We start from the raw sequence: 27,029 nt of genomic DNA, 5'->3' as shown, positions 1-27,029 counted from the left end.
ATTTTTCACCATGCATGGTATCTTCATAAAAATTGACTGTGAATTAGGGCATTAGAATCCATAAACAATGTAGAAAAGCAAAAATAACAAATACATCTTTAATGGACCACAATGCAATAAAAAATTATTCTCAGTAAAGGGACATTAGGAAAATTCTTAAAAGTTAATTGGAGGGCGTGGAGCCAAGATGGCTGAGTGAAGGCAGAAAATCCCAGAAGCTCTCCCCCAGATCAATCCAAATGCCTTCAAACAATGACTAACCAAATTCTAGAGTGGCAGAACCCACAGAAAGACTTAGTGAAACAATATTCCAGCACAAGACAAGTTGGAAGATCCACAGGAAAGCTCCGTTACACCAGGGCTGGAAAAGACCGTGGCACAGTCATGCTATAGCAAACTGGCTCCAGCCATCCAGTAACAGCTCTCTGGATCCCTGGGGTGCCTGGGTCTGTAACAGTTGGGTGGTGTCTAGACCTCTCAGCCCAGGGATTACCAAGAGCAACTTGGTAGGTCAGTGGAAAACCTCTGCCATGGGGCTCTGGTCCCATGGAGCATCAAAATAAACACTTAGAAAATGGCAAATTCAAAGCTTGTGTATCCAGAGACTCCAGGAAAAATATGAATTGATCTCAGGCTATGGAAGAGCTTAAAAATAAATTAAGGAAGGTAGAGAAAAAAATTGGAAAGAGAAGTGATAGTGATGCAGGAAAATCATGAAAACAAGCAGCAACTTGGTAAAGGAGATACAAAAAAAATACTGAAGAAAATAATATCTTTTAAATTTTTTATTCTCATTTTGCACAAATGTTTTTTTACATTAATAAAATATTCTTGTTTACAAGTAAACAAAATACCCCTCCCCCCATGAATATAGATAGACTTGTTTGGGCGAAAAAAGTAAAGCGGAGAGAAAAAAATTAAAATAAAAAAATAATAATAGTAATAATTGTAGGTATGGCCAGGTGGCACAATGGACGAAGCACCAGCCCTGGAGCCATGAGCACCCGAGTCCATAGCCAGCCTCGTAAACCCAACAATCACCCAGCCGTGTGAAATGCAAGCCACCTGATCCCCACTGCCCTGCAAAAACCAAAAAAAAGAAAAAAAAGACCCAAAATAAAATAAAATAGTAATAATAGTAGGGGTGGCTGCGTGGCAGACAGAGCATTGGCCCTTGAGCCAGGAGCACCTGGGTCCAAATCCGGCCCCAGACACCCAAAGATCACCCCACTATGTGGCCCCAGGCAGGCCATCCAGCCCCACTTGCCCTGCACCCTCCCCCAAATAATAATAACAAAAAATGTGCTTGAGTCTTTGTTCCAACACCAACAACTCTGTCATGGGTGGATCTCATTCTTTATGATAAGTCCATCACATAAGTTACTTCCATATTTTTCCACCATTGCCATTGCTGATCACAACTCCCTCCTTTCTTATTTCTCCACTACCATGTACTCTATTTTCTTTCTCCTTTCACTATGACTCAGCTGTAGGGTCACTGAGTGGCACAGCAGACAGATCCCTGGTCCTGGGGCCAAGAAGCCCTGAGCCCCCATACCACCCCCTAGGCCCAGAATCCACCCGGCCCTGTGGTCCTGGGCAGGCCTTCCAATCCCAGCCCCTTGCAAGAAGTAAGAAAGAAAATGTGTTATATCTGGCCACTCTCCCCCCATGGTCCATCCTCTCCTCCTTTATTCACATCCCCACCCCTTCCCCCTGCTCCCCCCTCCTTCTTACTCCAGATGTCTATAACCCATTGAGTATATTTGCTGTTTCCTCTCCTAGCCATCTCTGATGAGAGCAAAGGTTCCCTCATTCCCCCTTGCCTCCCCCCTTCCATATCATTGCAATCGCTCATTGTAATAAAAAAAATCTTATGTGAAATACCTTGGACTATTCCCCCTCTCCTTTTTCTTTCTCCCATTCCATTTCCCTTTTTTTCTATTGACTCCATTTTTACATCATATTTTATCTTCGAATTTCTCCTGTGCTTCAACTATAAAAGCTCTCTCTACCTACTCTATTAACTGAGAAGGTTCATATGAGTATTATCAGTGTCATTTTTCTATGCAGGAATACATGCAGTTCATCCTCATTAAGTCCCTCATATTTCCCCCCTCTCCTCCAATCTCCATGCTTCACCTGAGTCCTGTATCTGAAGATCAAACCTTCTGTTCAGCTCTGGCCATTCCAAAAGGAACCTTTGAAATTCCCCTGCTTCATTGAAAGTCCATCTTTTTCCCTGGAAGAGGACATTCAGCCTTGCTGGGTAGTTCATTCTTGGCTGCATTCTAAGCTCTCTTACCTTCCAGTATATTGTATTCCAAGCCCTACAAGCTTCCAATGTAGCTGCTGCTAAGTCCTGTGTGATCCTGACTGCAGCTCCATGATATTTGAACTGTGTCCTTCTGGCTGCTTGTAATATTTTCTCTTTGACTTGGGAGTTCTGGAACTTGGCTATAATATTCTTAAGGGTTGATTTTTTGGGATCTCTTTCTCGGGGGGGATCAGTGGATTCTCTCCATTTCTATTTTGTCCTCTGCTTCTAGAATATGAGGGCAATTTTCCTGTAGTAATTCTTTGAAAATGATGTCAAGGCTCTTTTCCTGATCATGACTTTCAGGTATTCCAATAATTTTTAAATTATCTTTCCAAGTCTGTTTTCCATATCAGTTGTTTTTTCAATGAGATATTTCACATTTTCTTGTAATTTTTCATTTTTTTTGTTTTGAAGTATTGATTCCTGATTTCTGTTAAATTCATCAATCTCCCTGAATTCTATTCTTTGTCTGAAGGATTTGTTCTCCTCAGAGAGTTTTCTTATCTCTTTTTCCATCTGGCCAATTTTGCTTTTTAAAGCATTCTTCTCCTCAATAACTTTTTGAACTGTTTTATCCATTTGATCTAAGCTGTTTTTTAGCATGCTATTTTCTTCAGCATTTTTTTGGATTTCCTTGACTAAGCTGCTAACTTCATTTTCATGTTTTTCCTGCATCTCTCTCCTTTCTTTTCCCAGTTTTTCTTCCAACTCCCTCATTTGATTTTCAAAGTCTTTTTTGAGCTCTGTCATAGCCTGAGCACAATTTCTGTTTTTCTTGGAGTCTTTAGATGTAGGAGCTTGTGCTTCCTCATCTTCAGACTGAGTATTTTGGTCCTTCTTGGGCTCCTTCGCAAAATATTTCTCAATAGTCTTCTTTTTGTTTCTCTGCTTGCTCATTTTCCTAGCCTGGGCCTGGTTTGGGGTGTTTCTTGAGCTTTTGGGACACTCCCACAAGGGTCTCAGTGTGTGAGGCTCTGTCCTCCCTCCTGGTCTGTGAGTGACCATAAGCACCTCCCTCTGCCATGAGGCTGAGGTGGTGGTGGTGGAGGCTGCTGTTCTATTGGGGGGCCTAGACTGCTATCAGGATCTGAATGTGGTCAGAACCCCAGAGTCCTGTTCCAGGGGCAAAGGACAGAGCTCTGCAGTCTCTCTCTCTCTCTTCACTCCCCTCCCTCAGCTCAATGGGCTCATGCCCTGGGGGCTCCTGCTTACCAGCTCTGCCTGCTTCTGTTTCCTGGATCAGGCTGGGGAAAGACCATGCTGCTTGCTGTGTGCCCTGAGGGCTGGGCTCCATGTGCTCCCTCTGGCAGAGGTCCCCCGCTGTTCCCCCACTTTGTGCCTGGTGCTCCTCAGGGTGCAGCTCAGGAGACTCCCCTGCTGCTGTGAGCTGAGACTCCCAGTGCCCTGGGGCTGCCTCCGGGAGGCTGAGGTTCTTTGGCTCTGGTGGGCCACCCCTCTGGCAGGCCATCCCTCCAACCCCGGGGAGCAGAGCCTTTCTGCTCTTTTCCAGGTTACCTTGCGTGGGAGAACTGCCTCACTGGGACCCTTTGTGGGTTCTGTCTCTTGAAAGTTTAGTTAGAGTCCTTACCTGATGAATTTTATCAGAGAGCTCCTAAGACTAGATCCCTTCTTGTTGCCATCTTGGCTCTGCCCCCAGAAAATAATATCTTAAAAACTAGTTTAGGTCAAATGGAAAAAACAGTCCAAAAGGTCAGTGAGGAAAAGAATGCCTTGTAAAGCAGAATTGGCCAGATGGAAAAGGAGATAAAAAAAAATTCTCTGAAGAAAATAATTCCTTCAAATGGAGAATGGAGAAAAGAGAAGCTGATAACCTTGTGAGGAATCAAGAAACAATACAATAAAACCAAAAGAATGAAAAACTAGAAATATAAAATATCTCATTAGGAAAGCAACTGACCTGGAAAACAGATCCAGGAGAGACAATTTATAAATTATTGAGCTACCTGAAAGTCATGACCAGGAAAAGAACCTCTACTTCGTTTTTCAAGAAATTCTCCAGGAAAATTGCCCTGATATCCTAGAAGCAGAGGGTAAAATAGAAATTGAGGGAATATGCTGATAACCTCCCAAAAGGGATTCCAAAATAAAAATTCCCAGGAATATTATAGCCAAATTCCAGAACCCCCAAGTCAAGGAGAAAATATTACAAGCAGCCAGAAAGAAACAATTCAAATATCATGAAGCTACAGTCAGGATTATACAGGATTTAACAGCATTTAAATTAAAGACTTGTAGGACTTGGAATTAGATATTCTGGAAGACAACCAAGAATCAACTGCCCAGCAAAACTGAACATCCTTTTTCAGGGGAAAAGATGAACATTGAATGAAATAGGGAACTTTCAAACTTTCCTGTTGAAATGACCACAGCTAAACAAAAAGTGTGATCTCCAAGTACAAGAGTCAGGTGAAGCATAGAGAGAGTGGACGGGAAGGGCTAATTATAAGGGATTTAATGATGTTGAACAGCTTGCATTCCTCCATGGGAAGATGATACTGATAACTCATATGAACCTTCTCATTTATTAGGGCAGTTAGAAGGAGCATATATAGACAAGGCACAGGAGGGAGTTGAATAAGAAGGTATAATATGTTAAAAAGTTGGAGTTAATAGGTGAGAAAGGGAAAGGAGAAGTAGAATGGGCTAAGTTATTTCACTTAAAAAGGGAAGAAAAAGCTTTTGCTTTGGAGTGAAAAGGGGGGAAGATGAGGGGGAATGAGTGAGCCTTCATTCTCGTCAGAAGTAACTCAGAAGGGTGGCTAGGTGGTGTAGTGGATAAAGCACTGGCCTTGGAGTCAGGAGTACCTGGGTTCAAATCCGGTCTCAGACACTTAATAATTACCTAGCTGTGTGGCCTTGGGCAAGCCACTTAACCCCATTTGCCTTGAAAAAATATTAAAAAAAAAGCAACTCAGAAAGGAAAGGATATAGAAAACCATCTTACCCTAGAGGAGAAAAGGAGAGGAAAGGGATCGGAGAAAGGAGACGGGGGAAGTGGAGGGGGGGGGGTAAGATTATAGAAGAGAGGGAAGATTGTGGGAGAGGGTAGTCAGATGTAACACACTTTGGAGAAGGGACAGAGTGAAAGGAGAGAGAGAATAGAATAACTGGGGGTGGGGAGGAATAGAATGGAGGGAAATACAGCTAGCAATAGCAACTGGAGAAAAAATTATTGTAATAGTTTCTCTGATGGACTTACAATAAAAAATGCAATCCATCCCAAAGACAGAGTAAATACAGACTGAAGCACATTTTTTTCTCATTTTATTTTTCTTGAGGTTTCTCTATCTTTATGGGGGGGGGGGGGTCATGTTTACCTTTACAAGATTATTATAGTAATGTGAAAAAATAAACATTTCCAAAAATAAACAAATAGTTACTTTTAAAAAGTTCATTGAAGACTCACTGTAAAGAATGGATTGACCCAAAAAATTCATAAGAAAAAAATTGATAATTTCATTAAAAATAATGAAAGCAATGAGACACCACACCAAATTTTGAGGATTCAGCCAAAACAAGCAACCTTGGGGAAGATTTTATCTCTATCTCTAAATATTATAATCGATGAAAAAGAATAGATGTTGGTCATGCAGTTAAAGGAAAAAAATTAGAAAGAGACAAATTAAAAACTGCAATTAAACATCAAAATGGAAGTCCTAAAAATAAAAAAAAAAATAAATTTAAAAGCAAAAAAGCCCATTGAATTACCAAACCAAAAGAGAAACCCTGAAAATCAAGGAAGAGATGAAAATTGAACATAAAGCCCATTGAATTAAAAAAATAAGCCTTGGAGTTTGTTTTTTAAGCATCAAAGTACATAAACCATTTAGCTACCCTATTTTTTTTATAAAAAAAAAAGAAAAGGAAGGAAGGAAGAGGGAAACCAGATTGCAAGTGTCAAAAATAAATTCACTATCAGTAAAGAAGAAATAAATAAGAAATATTTCATCTAATTATTTGTTAGTAATAAAGACAAAGCTAAATGAAATGAATGTTTACAAAATATGACTTACCCAAATTGACAAAGCAAGAAATATTAGAACAATCTATAAATGAAATTCCAAAGGAAAAAACCTCAGGACCAAATGAATTTGCAAACAAATTCTATCAATTATCTTGAGAATAATTAATTACAATATTATATAAACTGTATGAATAAGAAAGGAAAGAAACCTTACCAAATTCCTTTTTTTTTAAGGTTTTTTTGCAAGGCAGTGGGGTTAAGTGGCTTGCCCAAGGCCACACAGCTAGGTAATTATTAACTGTCTGAGGCCAGATTTGAAGTCAGGTCCTCCTGACTCCAGGCCCAGTGCTCTATCCACTGCATCACCTAGCCGCCACCCCCTAAATTCCTTCTATGACGCAAATATGGTCTTGATATCTGAACTAGTAAGAGTCAAATCAGAGAAAGCAACAATATAAAGATCCCTATTGAATACTGATCAAAACTATTTTAAATATGAACAAAGAAATTATAGCATCATAGTGCAAAGATTATGTACTGTGATCCAGGTGGATTTATACCAGTAATGCAGAAATGGTTCAATATCGGGAAAATTACACGCAAAATTGACCATACAAATCATGAGAGCAAATTTCATATGATCAATATATAGAGAGGAAAAGATTTTTGTTTTTAGTTTTTTGCAAAGCAATGGGGTTAAGTGGCTTGCCCGAGGCCACACAGCTAGTTAATTATTAAGTGTCTGAGGCTGGATTTGAACTCAGGTACTCCTGCCTCCAGGGCTGGTGCTCTATTCCACTGCGCCACCTAGCTGCCCTGAGGAAAAGATTTTTACAAGATATTATACCTATTGGAGTTTTTAAAAACACTGGAAAACAGGAATAAATGGAACTTTAATATAATAAGTAATATTTCTCTAAAAGCAAAAACCAGCATTAACTGTAATAGGGATAAACTAGAAGCCTTTCCAGTTAGATCAATGGTGAAATAAGAATGTCCGTGATCATTATGGCTCTTCAAAATATGACTTGAAATGCTAGCTATAAGATGAAATAAATTTCAAAAATAAGCATAGGAAAAGAAGCAACAGAATATTTGCAGAAGATGTGTTGGTTTAGTTAGAGAAATAACTAAAAAAAAAAGCTAATCAGAACAACAAACAATTTTTATCAAAGTTCCTGGACATAAACCCCCATAAATTATTAACATTTTGTATATTCCCAACAAAATTCCACAGGAAAAAAATAGAGAAGATTCATTTAAAATAATTACAAACACTGTAAAATCCTTGGGACATTACTGTTAACACATGTAAAAACTATGTGTTACAAAACACTCTTTACAGAAATGAAATAAGGGCAGCTAGGTGGCTCAGTGTATAGAGCAACAGCCCTTGGAGTTAGGAGGTCCTGAGTTTAAATGCGGCCTCAAACAATTACTAATTGCCTAGCTGTGTGACATTGGACCAGTCACTTAACCCCACTGCCTTGCAAAAAAACTTAAAAAAAAAACCAGAAATAAAACAAATTTAAATAATTGGAGAAATATTAATTTTTCTTGGGTAGGCCAAGCCAATATAACAAAAAATGACACTATATACTAAATTATTTTATTCATTGCCTTACCCATCAAACTGCCAAATGATTATTTTTTTTTTAGCTTTTTTTCAAGGCAATGGGGTTAAGTGGCTTGCCCAAGGCCACACAGGTAGGTAATTATTACGTGTCTGAGGCCGGATTTGAACTCAGGTATTCCTGACTCCAGGGCTGGTGGTCTATCCACTGCGCCACCTAGCCACCCCCTGACAAATGATTATGTAGAGCTTGAAAAATTAGAAACAAAATTCATGTGGAGGAACGAAAGTTAAGAATATCAAGGAAATTTGTGAATCAAAGTGGAAGAAAGTAAGTCTAGCAGTATCAAATCTCAAACTATACTGCTAACCAATATCAAAACTATATTGCAAAGCAGTATCAAAACAAATTGAAACTAGTTAAAGAAAGGCTAATCATTAAAACAGGTACATAGCATACAGAAACAAGATAAACTGAAAGACCCCAGCTATTCAAACAAAAAGTCATTATCTGGAAAGGTATCTGGCAGAAGTTAGGTAAAGACCAACATCTCACATCATAAACCAAGATAAGTTACAATGGGGATATGTCTTAGACATTAAGAGTGATATAATAAATAATTTAGAGGAGCAAGAAAGTAATGACCTGGGTGGGGCAGCTAGGTAGAATCAGGTAGCCCTAGAGTCAGGAGGACCTGAGTTCAAATGTTGCCTCAGACACTTAACTCTTGACCCCATTGAAAGGAAGGAAGGAAGAGAGAGAGAGAGAGAAAGAAAAAGAAAAAAAAAGAAGGAAGAATCTATTTTATCTACAGATGGGAGGGGTGGCTAGGTGGCGCAGTGGATAGAGCACCAGCCGTGGAGTCAGGAGGACCTGAGTTCAAATCCAGTCTCAGACACTTAAGCTGTGTGGCCTTCAGCAAGCCACTTAACCCCATTGCCTTGCAAAAAAAAAAAGTATATACAGATGGGAGAGAAGTTCATAGCCAAATGAGAGACATTTACAAAAAGGAAAATGGGAAATTTTAATTATATAAAATTAAGAAATTTTTGAACAACCAATTCAGCTAAAATTAGAAGAGAAGCCAAGTGGGGAGACTGTGCAGTAAGTTTCTCTGATCAAAGTCTCATATTTTTTTCTTTTTTTTTTGCAGGGGGGGGCGGTTAAGAGGAGATAATTTTGAGGTTAAGTGATCTGCCCAGGGTCACAAAACTAGAAAGTTTCTCAGGCTAGGTTTGAACTCAGGTTCTTTTGACTTCAGGGCCAGATGTTCTATCCACTGTACCAATTAGCTGCACCCAAGATCTCATTTGTAAGACAGATATGAAACTGATTCAAAATTACAAGAATAAAAGTTATTTTCCAATTGATAAGTAGTCTAAGAATATGAATGAATAGGTTTCAAAGGAAGAACTTCAAGCTTTTAATAGCCACATGAAAGTTAATTAAATCACCAATAAATACAATTAAAACACCTCTGGGCTTCTACTTTATGCTCATCAGATTGGCAAAGTAGAACAAAATACTAAAAATGTTGTGGGGAAATGAGTAGTCTCTTGGTAGAATTGTGAATTATCTAATCATTCTGGAAAGCATTTTGGAATGATGCCCTTTCTAGCAATATTACTACATGTTTTTATGGCCTTAAAGAAATTAGGGAAAAAGGAAAAAAAGACTCGAATGTACAAAAATATTTATTGTAGCTTATTTTTAATGACAAAAAAATTGGGTTTGAAAGGGATTCCTTCAATTTTTAATAAGTTATGTAAATGTGATAGAGCACTACTGTACTGTAAGAAATTATGTTGAGAAGTTCAGAGAAACTGAGAACAAAATGAATAGAACTAGAACCATGTTTGCACTAGCAGCACTATTGTAAAGACAAACCACTTTGAAAGATTTGGGAACTCTGATCAGAAAATGACTAACTACAATTATAATGAACTTAAGATGAAACTGATCTCCTAGACTCGAGTATAGATTGAGACATTTTTTACGTGGCCAATACAGGAATTTGTTTTGCTTAACTATACATGTCTGTATCATTTGTTTTTCTTGCTTTCTCATTGGTGGTAGAGATTAGGAAAGAGGAAAGGTAGATCTCTGTTTTCCAAAAAAATTATTTTAATTAATTTTTAAAAAACAATCTAATTACTCATATCACCAATATTCTTCTATATGGATAAATGAAAGATGAGATCCTTTCTCTAAGTCAGGGCTTTTTTAACCTGGCATTCATAAATTTGTGTTTTTTTTAATAGTTGAATAATTGAATTTCAGTATCATTTCCTTGTAATTCAGAATTGCTTGCCCTATGGAATTCTCCAACCTATATTTTAGTTATAATAGCATCTAAGTATGTCTGGGTTAGTAACAGTCCTGAGTCATTCCAAGACTCCTGATGATACTTTCTTTACCTTGGTGATGTTAGCATTTCTGTATAAGCTTTTAAGTAAAATGCTGCCTCTTTCAACTAAATATTTTTCACTTTTAAATGGGAAAAAAAATTAAACTTTTTTTCTTCTTTTCTAGTCAAAAAAAGGAGCTGCAAATTACAGACAAAAGCTAGGTTTGTGGTGAATAGATAAAAGGAAATGTATCAAGACCTCAAATCATATAAAACCAAACATTTCCATGTCATTGGATTCGGTTCTCCCTTCTGTCCTTAGAGGAATATGTACAATACTTGCTAATGTTGGCAGGGAGCAGCAACTGTTTTTGTTTTTTGCTTTGTTGGGTTTTTTTTTTGTTGTTGTTGGTTTTTTTAGGTTTTTGCAAGGCAAACGGGGTTAACTGGCTTGCCCAAGGCCACATAGCTAGGTAATTATTAAGTGTCTAGACCAGATCTGAACCCAGGTACTCCTGACTCCAGAGCCGGTGCTTTATCCACTATGCCACCTAGCCACCCCTGAGCAGCAATTCTTTTACTTATCCACAGAGTCCAGGGAAGGTATAGGTTTGGTTTTTTAATGAATATCCTTTTTTCTCAGTTCAGAAGAGTATTATGTATTAGACATTGAAAGTTCAACCACCTTCTAGTACAAATAGGGAAACTGAAGTGTGGAGAAGTCACTTGCCCAGTTGCACACAACTAGCAAGTGGCAGAACTTAGGTCTGTTAACTCCTTATCCAGGATTCTTTCCGCTTCACAGAAAACTACATGTGTCCTCACTTCAAGTCCATTGCTTTCAGCTTTGGCACCAACAATAAATAGTTTCTTTGGTTTTTCCAGCCACTGTAGGAGCAGCAACAACATGAAGTTCTCCAGTTAGTTTTTTGAGTTCAATCACAGGCTTATGTGGCAGAGTTGGATTGGACATCATAGCACACCTGGAATGGAGAGCCACCTTCCCCAACATGACTAATTCTGGCACAACCAGATTTGACCAAGGATCCTCATTCTGCTAAATTTATTAAAAATGACAAAATGAGGAAATTCTCATTATGAATATATTGTGTATTGCTTGAAGTGGGACTATTTTAAGTAGTTTGAGGTTTGGGGATATGGGTGTGTGTGTGTGTGTGTGTGTAAACAGGTAACATGAAGTTTAGTTTGACAGGAATGTGAATAACAAATACTTTGGGCCCAAGTTGTATTGGCACAGTCACTGCTTCTCAAACACTTTGACCTTTTTTATTCCATCTCTCTCTAGCTCCCACCTCCTCATTGGAAACTTCCAGTAGCATAGAACAGGAGAAGTATCTGCAAGCTTTATTGAATGCAATCTCCGTCCATCAGAAGCTCAGTGGCAGTAATACCCTCACGGTCAGGCCAGCCCTTGCTCTTTCTCCAGGTAAGGTCTTCGTAGTACTGGTTCTTATTTGGGAAGGAGCACGATAGGACAATTGAGTCATTTGCTTGTTAGTTTTTCTAGCAATTTGTACTGCTCTTCTCAATGGGTCATTGGGAGATTGCTGGGTTGTGACAACTTAGAAATGAGATTTATTACCTTTTCCAGTCAGGAATGATCATATTTAAATGTCATTTTTTTAAAAGTTAGAATGAGGGGTGGAAGAATAGTGAAATGGGAGAATTTCATTTTGTTTTAAGTGAGAATCTTTTTTTTTTACTGAAATTTTATGAAGTGGTCCCAAATTCCAGCTTGTGAATGATGTTACAGAAATTATAGGGAAACTATATCCACATTATCATATATGTAGTTTCAAATCTCCCAAATTACTGTGCTAGCTTTTTACCACCATATTTTAGATAAAGTCTTACAGTTCGATGTGTTTTGGCTAAATCTGGATGAAGCCATTGAGACTTCTATTCATATTCTGTTTCAGTTATCATGTGATGAAACTCGATAGGGTTCATGTAAAGGTAACCCTGATGTGTTAGACACAGGCGCATGTGACTTGGAAAGTTGGTCTACTTGGCATAATCACCTGTTTGAATCAGCCCAGCAGATGTAGAAGATGGCTTTTCTTGTAAAGTAACACCATCTAGACAGCATGCTTGCTTTGCTGCATTCATCATTGGATTCTTTGATTGCATTAGCCAGACCTAACCCTCCATAATCTTGCAAATGTGTACGTTATCTCTGACCGAGTAATTGTCTACTTATTATCTCTACTGTAGCTTTGGGTGCTTAAAAAGTACAATATTTGGCAGCAATTGGACGTGTTATACATGAAGAGAACAATATGTCATTTGAGTAATGGTAACTTGAACAACATGATAGTTTTTATTCTTCTTTTTGACTGACTTTAGGCTCTGAGCGAAAGACTTCAAGAATGTCCACTGTGCTCAAGCAGGTAGTGCCAGGACATTTGGATGTAAATCCATCCAATAGCTTTGCCCGAGGAGGTTAGTAAGATTAATTTTATACCTGAGCACTTAGTAATTAAAAATAGAATGGCCCATAAAAAGGAAAAGTGGAAATCTTAAGTTCATAGTTAATTATTAAAATCTCCATGGAGCAACTTAATGTTCATTAATTTTTCATGTTTTGTAACCACTCTTTCTTGTAAATTATTGCTTAATGAATTAGTAAAATGTTAAGAGACAAGCTTAAATGAATAATCAAATGGCATCCTAGTAATCTAAGGCTTATAAATTTCTTGACTTGAGGGGATTCAAAGAATCTATGAGGGGAGAAGGAGATCACTTTGGGAAAAGAGAGCTCCATAGTGGTCCCAAATTTTAGTCCCTGGGACAGCCAGGCCCAGACCTGTAGCTGAGCAGAGACAGCAGACACTGGATCCTGGGCGCTCATGCTCATCCGGGATGACTCTTGTTCCCCCAAGCTTCTGATTTGGAGGGTTAGGTGTCATTATAAAAGTTAAATCTGCATGTGGATTATCTGCTAAATGCCTCCTTCCTCATAAAGAGCAGCTGACGTAGGAGGAAAGGAGAGAACCGTTTAGAAAAGATCCCATTGGTTCCAAGGTTCTGAAGGGTACTACTAGATGTGCTCCCCAAGAGAGGCAGGAAAGAGGGGCTCCTCACCCACTGCTGCTCCCAAAGGCCTCCATCTATCACTGAGGAGAGACCTGCTACCCAAGACTATGGCTGAATTTAATTGTCAGTCTGTTTGGTGATCTCTTGAGGTCCTCCAACCCCCCTTCTCCATGTAGTGCTACAAAAGTCATCAGATATCATTAGGAAGCAGCTAGCTTCTGGGGTCAAATTGACCATGCTGACTGCAGGAATGTCTCTGCAGGACTGTGAAGCACCAGTCCTGGGTCAGTTCCTTAGCCCTTTTTCCATTCTCCTGCTGCCATCATATAACTATGGCTTTTGTGCTCATAGAGACCCCCACCCCACCCTGGCCTAAAGCCTACATTCAGTTGTGACCTCAGTTATAATGCAAATAGGTTCTTAAGGAGAAAAGACAAATGTGGGATCTCACCAGAGCACTTATTGATGTCATGATAGGATTGTGGGTTCCTGCTTATGTGAATTCCACTAGATTTGTAGAAGAGAGATGCAGCTTATGAGTAAAGGCATTTATTTTTTATAACAGGAGCTCTTGTCATTGTTGTTGTGCTTTTTAATGAACTTGTCTTTGGTTATACCAAATGGTTCCTGGATCTTCCATGGTTTCTTCATCCCAATTTACTGCTGCACAGGTCTGATTTATATTGGCCTCCTCTGGTGCTCCTATTATTATCTGGCATTTCCCTATCAGCCCAGGAAGCTATAAAAAGATGTAGTTATTTTATTGGGAAGATGTGTTTCTGATTAAATGGCGTTCCCAAGAATCTGGTTCCTTTTGGTATAATTCAACAATGAAGTCTCTCAGTTGCAATGCCCATTTCAAGTTTCATGGAATATTTATGAAATTTGGTACCTTTGAAAAAACAAGTACTAAAATTTCATTGCCCAGGAGTGTGGTTCATCTCTTTAGATGAGTTGGATCTTGTACTTTTTTACTATGGTTTCATAACATTTTCTCTTCAGTGTTAAATTCATGGGAAAATTAGTAACCAGTTTCTTCTTTCTCACTCCACTGTGACTTTTGCTTCACTGCCTATCCCATGCCTTCTCCTGCCTTAAATTCTGCCTACCAGTGTCTGGTCACAGAGATAAATGTTTCATTCAGACAAACCCCAAATCAACAACTAAAGAAAGAGTCCATAATCAAGGTACAGTTCTCTGTGTTATGAACCATCTATCACTATCCACCATGTCCATAACTTGGCATGTTTTCATGTGTTCAGAGGGATCATTCTATTTTTATTTCACAAATTAATTCACTATGCTTTGAATTACATCTCTTTTGACTCATACATATAAAGGCAGCATAATATAGTGAATAGAAAGCTAGCAAAGGGGGCAGCTAGGTGGTGCAGTGGATAGAGCACCAACCCTGGAGTCAGGAGGACCTGAGTTCAAATCTGGCCTCAGCCACTTAAGAATTACCTAGCTGTGTGACCTTGGGCAAGTCACTTAACTCCATTCATTGCCTTGAAAAAAAACATGAAAACTAGCAAAGGAGTTAGAAAGACCTGGGTTCAAACTTCACTTCTGACATCTACTGGTTTTGTATCTCCAGGTGCCTCTCCAAAACTATACTTTGCAAAGCAGTTTTCAGTGTTCATTGGGAAAGAACATTTCTAACCATGAGATCTCTACACCAGTGAAATTATAGGTCAAATTAAAAAAAAAATCTCATCTATATTCTAAATTACCAAGCCCACCAATCTGTTTCCCTAGGCTTAAAAATAACTGTTAGCATGGCACTGAACACAAGCCCAATTCATCATGTTTGAGTCCCTTTTTAGCATACTTCTTCTCATATCCCAGAAATGTTCATAGACAGAAAAGCATACAAGGGGTTATCACACTGACTTCAAGCCAAGTAGAAACTCAACCTTGCATGAGGCCTGTCAGAGAGGACCCTTCCAAGACAAATGCAGACTTTTCTTTGCAAGGGTACTGAAAGTGGCCCAGAACCACTGTCACCCCATCACTGGCTGTGCTACAGTAGACATTTTATGATTATATAGGAAATAAATCCCCATCCCTATTGCCCTGAGATGTGACATATGATTCATTAACCAACACACCTCCTAGAGTTGGTAGAAGCCAAACAACAAATTATCTTTTTCATTAAATATATAATATTCTTTCCTAAAGAGAGAAATTGCTACTGATAATTGATATAATGAGGACAACATGAACTTCCTCAAACATCAAGAGCAGACTTCTTTTAGAACATTATCTGCACATGATCTTCCTTTTAGATTTTTCTTCTTCCCTGCTTCAGTGAAATGCTGAACTCCAAGCCAGCATTGCTTACAAGACTTTAAGAAATTGCATGTTAAAAGAAAATGAGGGGAAAATGCTATCATTCTCAGAATTTCAGACTCTCGGACTGTCCGTGATCTCTGTATGATTGCTTCAAGGGTATTGATTTCCAATTCAGCATCAAATTGTTTTTTTGTTAACTTTTTTATCAGAGCTGCTAACTGCAGCAAGAAGAGTGTTGGTGACATCAATCCTATAGTCTTGAAAAAGTATGGGAGAGAAGGTTCCCACAGAGGATGATGGTTTTTTTTCTACCTCTGCTTTTCCCCAGGCTCCAGCCTGAATACTATGCCTGGTATATGCAGTACTGGTAAGGCAGAGTTAGCTAGACTTTCTTATAGCAAACTGTTTACTAGCCTCCAGTTCCCAGAAAGACATTTGTATACCTCTGTAACACAAGCTAATCCTTTGCTCCTTCTCTTCCCAAGACAAGTCACCTACTTTTTGAGTTCCAGGGAAGCTGTTCCCTCAATTTTCAATTCAATATGACTCTAAGCTAAAAACTTCCCAAAGCAAGAGGCCCAAAATTCTAAAAAGCCTTGTTTCTGTAGAATGCCAGAAATAACACCTCTGAGTGATGCTCTGATTGTTTATGTCGGAGGGACCTCCAGCTAAGCCTCTTCTGTTGTTCTGTTGTTATCAGTGATGATAACTCCAATCTGAAGTGACACAGCACCCCAAGAGTGAGGAGTGGGGTGGGCAGTTCAAAAGTGTCTCTATTTTATAAATAAGGAAACTGAAGTTCAAAGAGGGGAAATGAATGGCTTAAGGGATACCCTTAGTGATTATTAGAATAGGAATTCATTTAGAAAAATGACTTTCATCTGTTTCTTCCAAGAACTCTACTTCATTTTGAAAAACTGTGATCTTAAGAATATTTTAATCCTTCTTGGGAATTCTAGTATCAGTCTCTTCTCTTCAGAGATGTGTATAAAGTGCATGCTTTTGGTTCCATAATCAACATCTTTCCAGGTAAGTTAATTGCATTCATCCAACCTGCTTTGTAATGTTTGTGCCTCTTACAAAGGTGTCTGGGCAAGCCTTCGTTCCAGCAACCGCTTTATCAACTCTCCAGCATCCTTCATTGATGTTGGCGCCCGACTTGCAGGCAAAGATCATCCGACATCCTTCAGTAACAATGCCTACTTACAGAATCAGCTCCTGAAGCGCCAAGCTGCCTTGTACATATTTGGCGAAAAATCACAGCTAAGGGTAACATTTCTCTTTATCACTCAGGAAAGTGAGGACAGCTCTTTGGGCTACTTCTGCTTCAGATGCCATTCTCTTTGCACATGTTTCTCTAGCCCGACTTCCCTGCATGCCCTGGGGTGTTTGAAAGAGAATTCTGACCCAGCACCCTCGTAGCAGCCCCCTTCTCAATGATGGGCACCCTTGGCTTAGGGCATTTGCTTCCACAACAATAACAGTGACTGCTCATAGTTAAAGCCTTTCACAACCATTTTTTTTTTTCAGTTTCTGCAAAGCTTTGTGAAGAAGGCAGGGTACAAACTGTTATTCCCATTTTACAGATAAGAAAACCAAGAATCAGAAAGGAAAAGTGAAAGAGTACAAAGACACTGTTAGGAAGTGAGATGGTAGGATTAGAATAAACAGACCTTTACACATATATACACATCCGTATTGGGCCCATGCTTATTTGGGGAGGCTTTGTGTCATCAGTTGTTTGAGTCAACTTTAGTATCCATTCTAACATTATATTGAACCCAGGTCTTCTAACTACAAATCTAAGGTTCTTTGGGGCCATGGTAGAGCCTAATTTTGTCAAAAAGTGACTGAGCTGGAATGACATAATGTGAAAAGTTTAGAGATTGTAATTCTAATTCTAATTCTGGTTTGGTGGGGAACATGTCTCACCTTGAAGTCCCTAGTCCAGGGAAGCAGGTTTCTGTTGATGAGCTTATGCATGTAGAATCTGCAGCAAGACTTTGAAATCTGGCCCTAGCAGTGACTGTGCTAGAACAGGAGGGGCCCCTGGGTGGGTGAAGTGGCCTTTCTGAATCTGAGAATACTCATGATTCCTTCAGTTATTCAGCATATGTCTCCTGAATGAATGGGCAATACATGTCAATGCAATAGGAAGAGCAAAAAACAACTAATTCATGTTATACCACCCAGCTCCCTTAGTCTGCCTGGGCATGTTCTGGCTAATACATGCATGTACATGTATGAACCCCCTACTCAGGGTGCCATGAGGTAGTTTTTAGAATTCATCTCCTTGCCTTAGAGTCACAAAAATACTTCAGTAATTGAAACATACTTGTATATGTGGGATATATTTACATATCTATTGGCCATGGAAATCATCATGTACCCACAATCCAAAAAATTCAGGATAGACCTAAAGAAAATCAGTCCATGAAGCTAAAATAAAATCACTCTTCTAAATATACTTTTTAATTGCTTGAGAATCTGTGTTTGTAAGGAGATTTCCAGCAGATATTGTGTCATCAGACCCTTGGAACAAAGAGAGGAGGAGGAGGATTTTTTCCTGAACAAAGAAGCTTTTTGAAAACCCTTTACAAGGCTAATGTGTGTTATGTATCCGGGGAGAGGCATGTATTCTTCTTCATACAGGGACAGTAGCCAGTGGACCAGGACTGAGAGTAGTCACTAAAAGTCCTCCCTGAAAGAAAAATGCCTTACAACAGCAGTAAATGTCATCCTCAAATGAAGCTTCTACTCGATGATATTATATTTTATTTTTTGTTTTTGCAAAGCAGTGGGGGTTAAGTGACTTGCCCAAGGTCACACAACTAGATAATCATTAATTGCTTTTTCTGAGGCTGGATTTGAACTCAGGTTCTCCTGACTCCAGGCCTGTTGCTCTTTCCACTGCATCACCTATCTGCCTCTGACATGGTATTTTAAATGAATTGATTTTTAATTAAGAAGTTCCCAAGAAGCTTTCTGAGGTCTGAGGTCACATGGAAAGACATCCCCAAGTAGCCATCTATTAACTGGTGGACCAGCTACAACATGGAACAGAGATGATCCTCTTTCCCTGCCTTCTGTGGCCCTTTGGCCTCTTGTGTCTTCATCCACATACCTGCCACTAGACAGGCTAGTAAGAGGCCAACAACAGTGCAGTCTCATCATTGGGACACTGGCCATATCACTCCCTCAGTGAAAGGACAGATAGAGGGAGCAAGCAATAGGTTTTCCTTTGACCTATTGAAGCCCAACCCCAACATGTATAAGAAAGAGTCTCACTTCATCAATATAATTCATTTACTATGTACCACAGCAGTTTGTCATCTGTTCTCTTAGAAAAGAGCCCCACTATTTAGAATGCCGGTGGTGGCAACTGGTAAGGTCCCTCTGCCCAATCTCTGTCTCACCATTTATCCTAGACAGTCACACTTCAACACACCAAGCCCTCTCCATCGGCAGCACTCTCAGGAGAGGCACCACAAGCCTTGGGAACATGCCCTACTGCCCTTCTTGTGGACATGGTGGCCTGCAAGTACATGTATGGCCCAGCACCAGACTGACATTGGGGCACACAACTTAAGAAACAGAATGTTTGACTTAAATTTGATTTTTTTTAACTCCAAATGAACCAAAATAAAGTATTGTTCCCAGAAACCTAGACATTATCAGTAATTTTTCTCTTAGAGTATTAAGAATGTGTCTGTACAGTGATGTTGGAGGGGCTTTAAAATTAAAATATCTTCTGGCAGATGAAATTGAGAAGTCTTTATGTCATGTTAAAGGCAAAGTTGAAACTAATTTTCAGTTGTGAAATAATATTTTAAATAAAACATCTGTCAGTTCAGTACTCCGTAATAAAACATTTTAATGGATGGTATTTATATCTGTATGAGATTACAGATCAAGAATTGGAAGGGACCATTTAGATGAGAAAGACTGAGCATAGAGAGAGGAGGTGACTTGTCCACCAATTCATACAAGTAGTTAAAGTGTCCTAAGTGGGATAATCCACATTATATTAGAAACCCTCAGAGCATCATGAGACAAAATCTTTCAGATGAAATAGGTATCTTAAAGAGGCAACTTCCTTTGTTTGGTGGTTTATAACTTACAATAGGGAACCCAGAACTCAAAGGTAGATTCCCTCAGTAGCCAAACCCTGCATTTTAACTGACTTTTAGTTGCCACATAGGGTGGTAGAACAAGCCAGGACTCAAAACAGAAGATCAAGGTTCACATGATCAAGGACATCAGGCAAGTAACTTCACCCCAATGGTTCTTGACTTCCTCCTTTGTAAAATAAGTAGGTAATATGTGCATGTCTGACTTTGAGAATGTGAATTCTCATTATTACCATTCTCTTCTCCCTGACTTTCAGAAAATTTGAATCACAGGAGCAATGTGATTTGTTTTTTGAAAGATGGTATGATATGACACTCTTTCCATCTTGAAGAGGTACAATATTATGTCCTTTCTTAGGATAACCCAAGGATGCTTTGGACATTTTTGACTGGCACTACTGGATTATTAGTATAGCACAACCATCTAAAGGAATTCCTTCCCATTTACCTGTATTACCAGTTCCCTCTAATTGACCCTTTAAACTTCTATCTAGTATGTTAAATCTCACAGAAAATAGGCTAAAAGAATAGATAGTTATAAGCTCAGCCAGTATTTAAGCTTTATTCCATCTCTTAAAAGGAGGTTAGGTGGTGCAGTGAGTAAAATGGTGTCAGGAAGCCCAGAGTTCAAATCCAGCACAGACACTTACTTGGAAAGACCCTGGGCAAGCGATTTTTGCCTCAGTTTCCTCATCTGTAAAATGAGCTGCAGAAGGTAATGGCATACCACCCCAGTATCTTTTCCAAGAAAACCCCCAATGGGATCATCCAGAGTCAGACATGACTGAAACAAATGAACCACAAAAACCCTCTCTTTTAGACCTTCAAAATGATAGTAATTTTCATATTTGAGTGAAACATTAGAGGAGCCAGGGAAAATGCAGTCACTTTAACCTGTACAAGCTTTGGACTACCCAATTCTTCTTGAGTGACACACTCCCTATAAAGTGGATGGAATTAGACAAACCTATTCCCCATTTCCTATGAGACTTTCTTCTGATGCACATGGATAGAGTTCTGAGACAAAAAGCTAATAGTATGACTTGGTCTCATCAAGTATTAACAATATTGCTAAGCAATCTGCAGTGCTTCTTCTGGAATAACTTTGGTACCTCTGTTTACAGGGTTTCAAATTAGAATTTGCTTTAAACTGTGAGTTTGTTCCCGTTGAATTCAATGACATCCGGCAAGTGAAAGCAAGCTTTAAAAAACTGATGAGGGCCTGTGTGCCCACCTCTATTCCCACCGATTCTGAAGTGACGTTCCTCAAGGCACTGGGAGACTCCGACTGGTTCCCACAGGTAATTCATTGCTGCAGCAGGTTCCTTCTGAATCTCCTCAAGTTTACAAATCCTATCCATCCAGGAGATTTCTCAGAGTCAGTCTTTGAAAAGCCATTCACAAGCCTCACCTTAATGTTGGATTACCTTTGTTCTTGTCCCAAACCAATAGCAAATCTGGCCATGCCAAGAGGTGGATGTACCCATCTCATAGCCCTTCGATTTAGGTTGTACTTCTATCTTGGTATGCTGCTAAAGAAAAAAAAAAAGTTGAAACCCTTTTGATAGCAAGAAAATAAGGAGTAATCTGAATGAAATTCAATTCAACAAAAATATATTATGCCCCTAAGCACTGGAGAAACAGAAATAAAAATGATACAGTTCCTACCTCATTCTAATGAAGTATGCAACATAAACACATGCAAGAAAGTATAAGGTAATTTGAGGGAAGAACAACTGGGAAAATTAGGAAAGATTATGCATACAAAGTAACACTTGAACCAAGCCTTAAGGACAGCAACTTGTGAACATAGCAGGATCAATAAAGGCATTTCAGTTTTGTTTTGTTTTTTTTAGGCTATCAAAGTCAAGTGACTTGCCCAGGTTCACCCCAGCTAATAAGTGAATGAGACCAGGTTGAACTCTGGTCCTCCTGACTCCAGGACTGGTGCTCTCTCCACTGCACCACCACCTAGCTATCCTTTGTTTAGAGGATAGAGACCTTGACATATTTGTAGGGATTGGGAGAGCTAGGCAGGCATTAAAGAAGAGTGGGGGGAAAAAATGGGACAGGTTTCTGGAGAAGGAAAGTGTGGGTGGAATTAAGGACAAGAGAGGGATTAAGAGAAGGCTGTGTTTTCTTCAGATAGAAAAGTACCGAGTGGAAAGATGTCAGCATGTCCAATAAATATGCATTTATTGAACACTTTAGAGAACTTTAGTTCCATGCTTGGCCATTGCGATACAGAAAAAAATAAAAGACATACTCCCTCTCCTGTCAGAATTTACAATTTATTTGGGATGATATCCATAGCTGTCCTATATATAAGAAGTTTCTCTATGACCTTCTTCCACCCTCCCCAGACCACTGAATCTGATTCGGTTTTGCTGCCACCTCCATTCCCTAGGGAAGCTTCCTACACCCCCTTCACTGGCACCCTGTTGTGCAGTTCCATTCCCCTCAAATGCCTTCCTAATCCCAGTCTCTGCCTCATGGTTTGTCCTCTCCAACTCAGCTCCAGAATAAGTCTCTGTCTGCCCTTTACCAACCTTTTTTGTTCCTTGTACCCTATGATCATTTGTTAGAAAAGTCTATTCTTTGACATTCTTTACAAATACTACCTCTGTCTCTTCCTTTAACAGAAATTTGGCCTTGCTCTGACAACACCACCATCCTTAAAACCATTTCCTTTAGGGATAACACCCAATCCTAATCTTCTAACTCATAGTGAGGAAAAAAGAGGTTTTCATGTTTCTTTTTCTCCACGACCAGTTCTAGAATAATCTTCTTGCATGTCACTTAACATTCAACATATTAGACCTACTCTTAACAATATGGTTTTCTTTCTTCCTATATCTCTCCCTCATTCCTGTTGAACCCTTACAATGATCTCTACTTCCTCAACCATTCTCCATGTTTTAGGCCTCTTTTAGTGTTATATGCCTTCCTCCACAGCTAAGACTCCTTGGTCATTTCGGTGATCCTCCTACTAAGCACTCCAGAATACCTCATACCCTCAACCTTTAAACACACCTGCTTTGAAAATTCCAAATTCTATCTTGGGAACTCTATAAACAGCACTACCACAAACCACTTTCTCAGCTTATATTCCTAAGCAACCAAATATAGCTAGAGGAAAGTAATACAACTATGTTGATTGACCTAGAAATTCACAGTTCTTAATCATAGTTTAGAGCAGTGAGGTGGCACAGTATATAAGTTAGAAAGACTTATCTTTCTGAGTTCAAAATCTAGCCTCAGACACGTTGTAGCTGTAAAACTTTGGGCAAGGCACTTAACCCCTTTTGCTTCAGCCTCCTCATCTGTAAAATGAGATGGAGAAGAGAATGTTAAACTACTCCATTATCTTTGTCAAGAAAATCCCAAAAGGAGTCACAGAGTTCTTCCTCTGAGTCAAAGACTATTATTCTCCTATTTGCCAAGGCCTAGTCTTCTAGTTGCATCCCCAATTCTCTTCCCTCTTCTGACCCCTCACTGAATTCATCATTGTTGTCATCTCTCCCTCACACACATTCTCATCTTCAAACTCTCTCTTCCTTCCATTTCTCCCCTATTTTAAAACACTTTCCCTAATACTTTTTTTTCCAAGACTTCTTTTCTCTGCTCTCATTTCTTCATTACCATTCCTTAGGCCTTAGAAACCTAACATCGAGCCCAATCACTCTACTAAAATGGTTCTCTTTCACATCAACAAACTACTTAATGACCCAATCCAAAGACCTTGTGTCCATCTTCATCCTCCTTGGCTTCTCTGCAACATTTGGCATTGTTGGCAGTCCCTTTCTTGAGGCTTCTCCACTCCTGGTTTCTCCCCACCATTAAGACTGTTCCTTTTTTACCTTTTCTTCCTTTTCCTATTTTTTTCAAAGCAGGCATTCCCCTGAGGCTCAATCTCCTCCCATCTGGTACTTTTCTCCTAGACAGTCTTCACCTATTAATTCAGTGCAGGTCATTCTCAAATCTAAATCTCTAGCCCTAGTTTTTCTCTTGAATCTCAGACACATATTTTCAACTAATTCCAGGACATCTCCAACTGGATATCCTGCCAGCATTTCAAATTCAGTACATCCATCATCATATTTATCAAACCAGTTTCTCTTCTTGACATCCTTTTTTTTTCATAGCACTATCCTCCAAGTCACCCAAAACCAAAACCTGTCTGCTACTTTCACTCTTCCCTTCCAGTTATCAGTCACTACCAATTAGTTAGCAACTTCTGTCAATTTAATATACACAGTGTCTTTCCATTTCAACTATTCCTGTCCTAGATCAGGCTGTCATCTTCCATGTGAACTCCTAACTGGTTTCTTGTCTCCTCTTTCTCACCCCTTCAATCCATCCTCCTTCAAAAATGGCCTGATGCACACCCTTGCCTACCAGGTGCCTGAGGCTGATATGTATAATTCACCATGCCACAAGCATTTCTGGAATTTTTTATTCATATACCTTTCCTCATGTTGTTGTCTAGACTTTCCATCTGTGTCCTTTGAAATCCCACAATTGTATAAGGCCCAAACTGACTCCTCTGGGAAGCCTTCATTGATCTTCCTGCTGGATTGTGATCCTTCTCTCCTTTGGCCAACCTTTTATCTTTGTATGTACACATTTACCCTACAAATGCAGGTACTCAATGTTTGTTGAGTAAATGAATGAATGTTTTAATATATAGTAAATGTTTAATTTATTAAACATGTTTAAATGAGAATATAAGTCTAATAAAAGTTCAGAGAAGAGAGAGATTGATTTGGACTTGACTGGTCAAAGATTTTATGTGTAGAATAAGACCTCAAAAGATGAATGTAACTGGATAGTCATTTCCCTGACCTCCTTTGGTTCTCTTCCTACGTGACTGTTGACCTCTTCTCAGTCTCCTTTGTTAGATCAGTTACCTATATCACACCCCAAGCTGGGATGTGCTCCCAAGGACTGTGATGCTGGTTTTGGAAAAAAGCTGAGTCTCCTTTTAAATATGTTGAATTTAAGGGGCGGCTAGGTGGTGTAGTGGATAAAGCACCGGCCCTGGAGTCAGGAGTACCTGGGTTCAAATCCGGTCTCAGACACTTAATAATTACCTAGCTGTGTGGCCTTGGGCAAGCCACTTAACCCCGTTTGCCTTGCAAGAACCTAAAAAAACCCCAAAAACCGGGCAGCTAGGTGGTGCACTGGATAAAGCACCGGCCTTGGAGTCAGGAGTACCTGGGTTCAAATCCGGTCTCAGACATAATTACCTAGCTGTGTGGCCTTGGGCAAGCCACTTAACCCCATTTGCCTTGCAAAAAAAAAACCTAAATATGTTGAATTTATGAGGATGATGACACAAGTTGAAGTACCTTGTAAATTTTTGTAAATATGAGACTGAAATTCAGAAAGGTCAGGACAGACATAAAAATTAGACATCACCAGTATAAAGGCATAGTTGAAAGTGTGAAAAGAAATAAATTCTCTTAAGCACAAGAACATAGAGTGAAAAGGAGACTGATAAAAGAGCCTCATATACATTTATATATAGGGCAGGAAGATAAAAGGAATTCAAAGATGATAGAAGAGGAAAACCAGGAGAAAACAATATCATGGAAACTAAAAGAAGATAGAACTTTCAGAAAGCAGTAGAAAGGAAATCAGCAGCATTAAATGTTGAAAAGGTCAAGAATGATAAAGATAGGGGCAGCTAGGTGGCCCAGTGGATAGAGCACTGATCCTGGAGTCAGAAGTACCCATTTGGTCTCAGACACTTAATAATTACCTAGCTGCGGGGCCTTGGGCAAGCCACTTAACCCCATTGTCTAGCAAAAACCTTTTAAAAAAAAAAGAATGATAAAGATGGAAATGTGGCAATAAGGTAGTCCTCAGTGAAGTCAGAGTCTAGGAATTAATGGGAGGGTAGGGGAAAATGGAGGGGCTATTGAAGCAGCAAGCATAATCCACTCAGTAAGAGAAAAGACAGTGTGGAAGAATGAAAAAAGAATGGTTAATTAATAGCTTCAAGGGAATCTCTGGCATTAGTTTTTTTGGTCAAAAATCATGATTTTCATTATTAGATAGTATGGATATAATAAGCCAAATGAAGGGAAATCAAAAGATGTATCAGTGCTATAGTGTTCAAAAAAAAAAGATTATTTAGATTACATTATGTCTGAGAGAGAATTTATTCAATTTACATTCTTCATTCAAAACACTTTCTGGTTGTTCCTTAATAGCCTTTACCTCTCCTGGACAAAAAAAGCTAGCTATAATTTTATCTTAATTGGGGCAAAATTGATCATTTTCATATGTAGAGCTGGCCCTTGGTAATTTTAGGAAATAGAAATTATTTTCCTCTTCTCTTTCTCTTCCTTCGTCCTTGATCCCTTTCTCTTATATATGTATTCAAATATCTGAGGTCAACCAGCTGCCCCAAAATTGAGATATCATCCAAGACCTCCCTCTGAAGCCTTATGCTTTAACCTTCAGATTTATCTTGCCATCCTAAACAACATGCAGATTTTTCCATCAGTCACTGGCCCTCAGTCTCCACCTCTCTAGAAAAGTTAAATTCCCTCAATACCTAACTTTCCAGGAAACCAGTTAAAAAATTACAGACTCATGGTCTGTCCTCAGAGGAAATTTAACAGAGAACTCTTGGACATATGGTGCCTAGACCAAAAGAATTACAGTCATTGTGACAAGCAAAAGATGAATACCCATGTGGAGAGGGAGATGTTCAAGTGCAGGAGAGTATTCCCCTCCTACTGTTCTCCATTTGACATCAGCAAAGACTTACATGACCTAATGATAAAAAGTGAAGTGAACAGAACCAGGAGAATTTAAAAACACAGCAATATTCAGTGAAGAACTGTGAATGACTTAGTTTTTTTCAGCAATGCAATGATCCAAGAAAATTCCAAAGGACTAAATGATGAAGCATGCTATCTGCCTCCAGAGAAAGAACTGATACTATTTAAATACAAACTATTTTTCTATTAAAATACAGGCTATTAAAATAGCCTGTATTTCTATTAAATATGGGCTATTTTCTACTTTATTTCTTTCATCTTTTTATTTTATTCAAGTCTTCTTATCCAAAATGACCAGTATGTTTTACATTATTGCACATGTGTATATGTGATTACCATCTCAGGGAGAGGAGAGGGAAGGAGAAGATGGAAGGAGGGACAGAATTTAGAACTCAAAACTTTTTTTAAAATGTTAAAAATTAGGGGGCGGCTAGGTGGCGCAGTGGATAGAGCACCAGCCCTGGAGTCAGGAGGACCTGAATTCAAGTCCAGCCTCAGACACATAATAATTACCTAGCTATGTGACC

The 27,029-nt window shown here is 39.1% G+C and overlaps 1 protein-coding gene across 3 annotated transcripts in view; it reads left to right on the top strand.

Annotated features, from left to right (window-relative positions):
* SBF2 (SET binding factor 2) overlaps positions 1-27,029 on the top strand; it is a 483,290-nt gene that overhangs the window by 404,255 nt on the left and 52,006 nt on the right. The window contains exons 28-32 of one of the 3 annotated variants that reach the window (XM_074230290.1): positions 11,533-11,673; positions 12,594-12,689; positions 14,396-14,470; positions 16,663-16,847; positions 20,833-21,009. In XM_074230290.1, coding sequence (XP_074086391.1) covers positions 11,533-11,673; positions 12,594-12,689; positions 14,396-14,470; positions 16,663-16,847; positions 20,833-21,009 — 674 coding nt within the window. The remainder of the gene's footprint in view (positions 1-11,532; positions 11,674-12,593; positions 12,690-14,395; positions 14,471-16,662; positions 16,848-20,832; positions 21,010-27,029) is intronic. The other 2 variants (XM_074230291.1, XM_074230292.1) reach the window with 2 other exon arrangements.

This window comes from Macrotis lagotis, chromosome 3, assembly GCF_037893015.1.
Source record: "Macrotis lagotis isolate mMagLag1 chromosome 3, bilby.v1.9.chrom.fasta, whole genome shotgun sequence".
In the NCBI taxonomy this organism is placed as follows: domain Eukaryota; kingdom Metazoa; phylum Chordata; class Mammalia; order Peramelemorphia; family Peramelidae; genus Macrotis; species Macrotis lagotis.
This window is presented reverse-complemented; position numbering and strand designations above follow the sequence as displayed.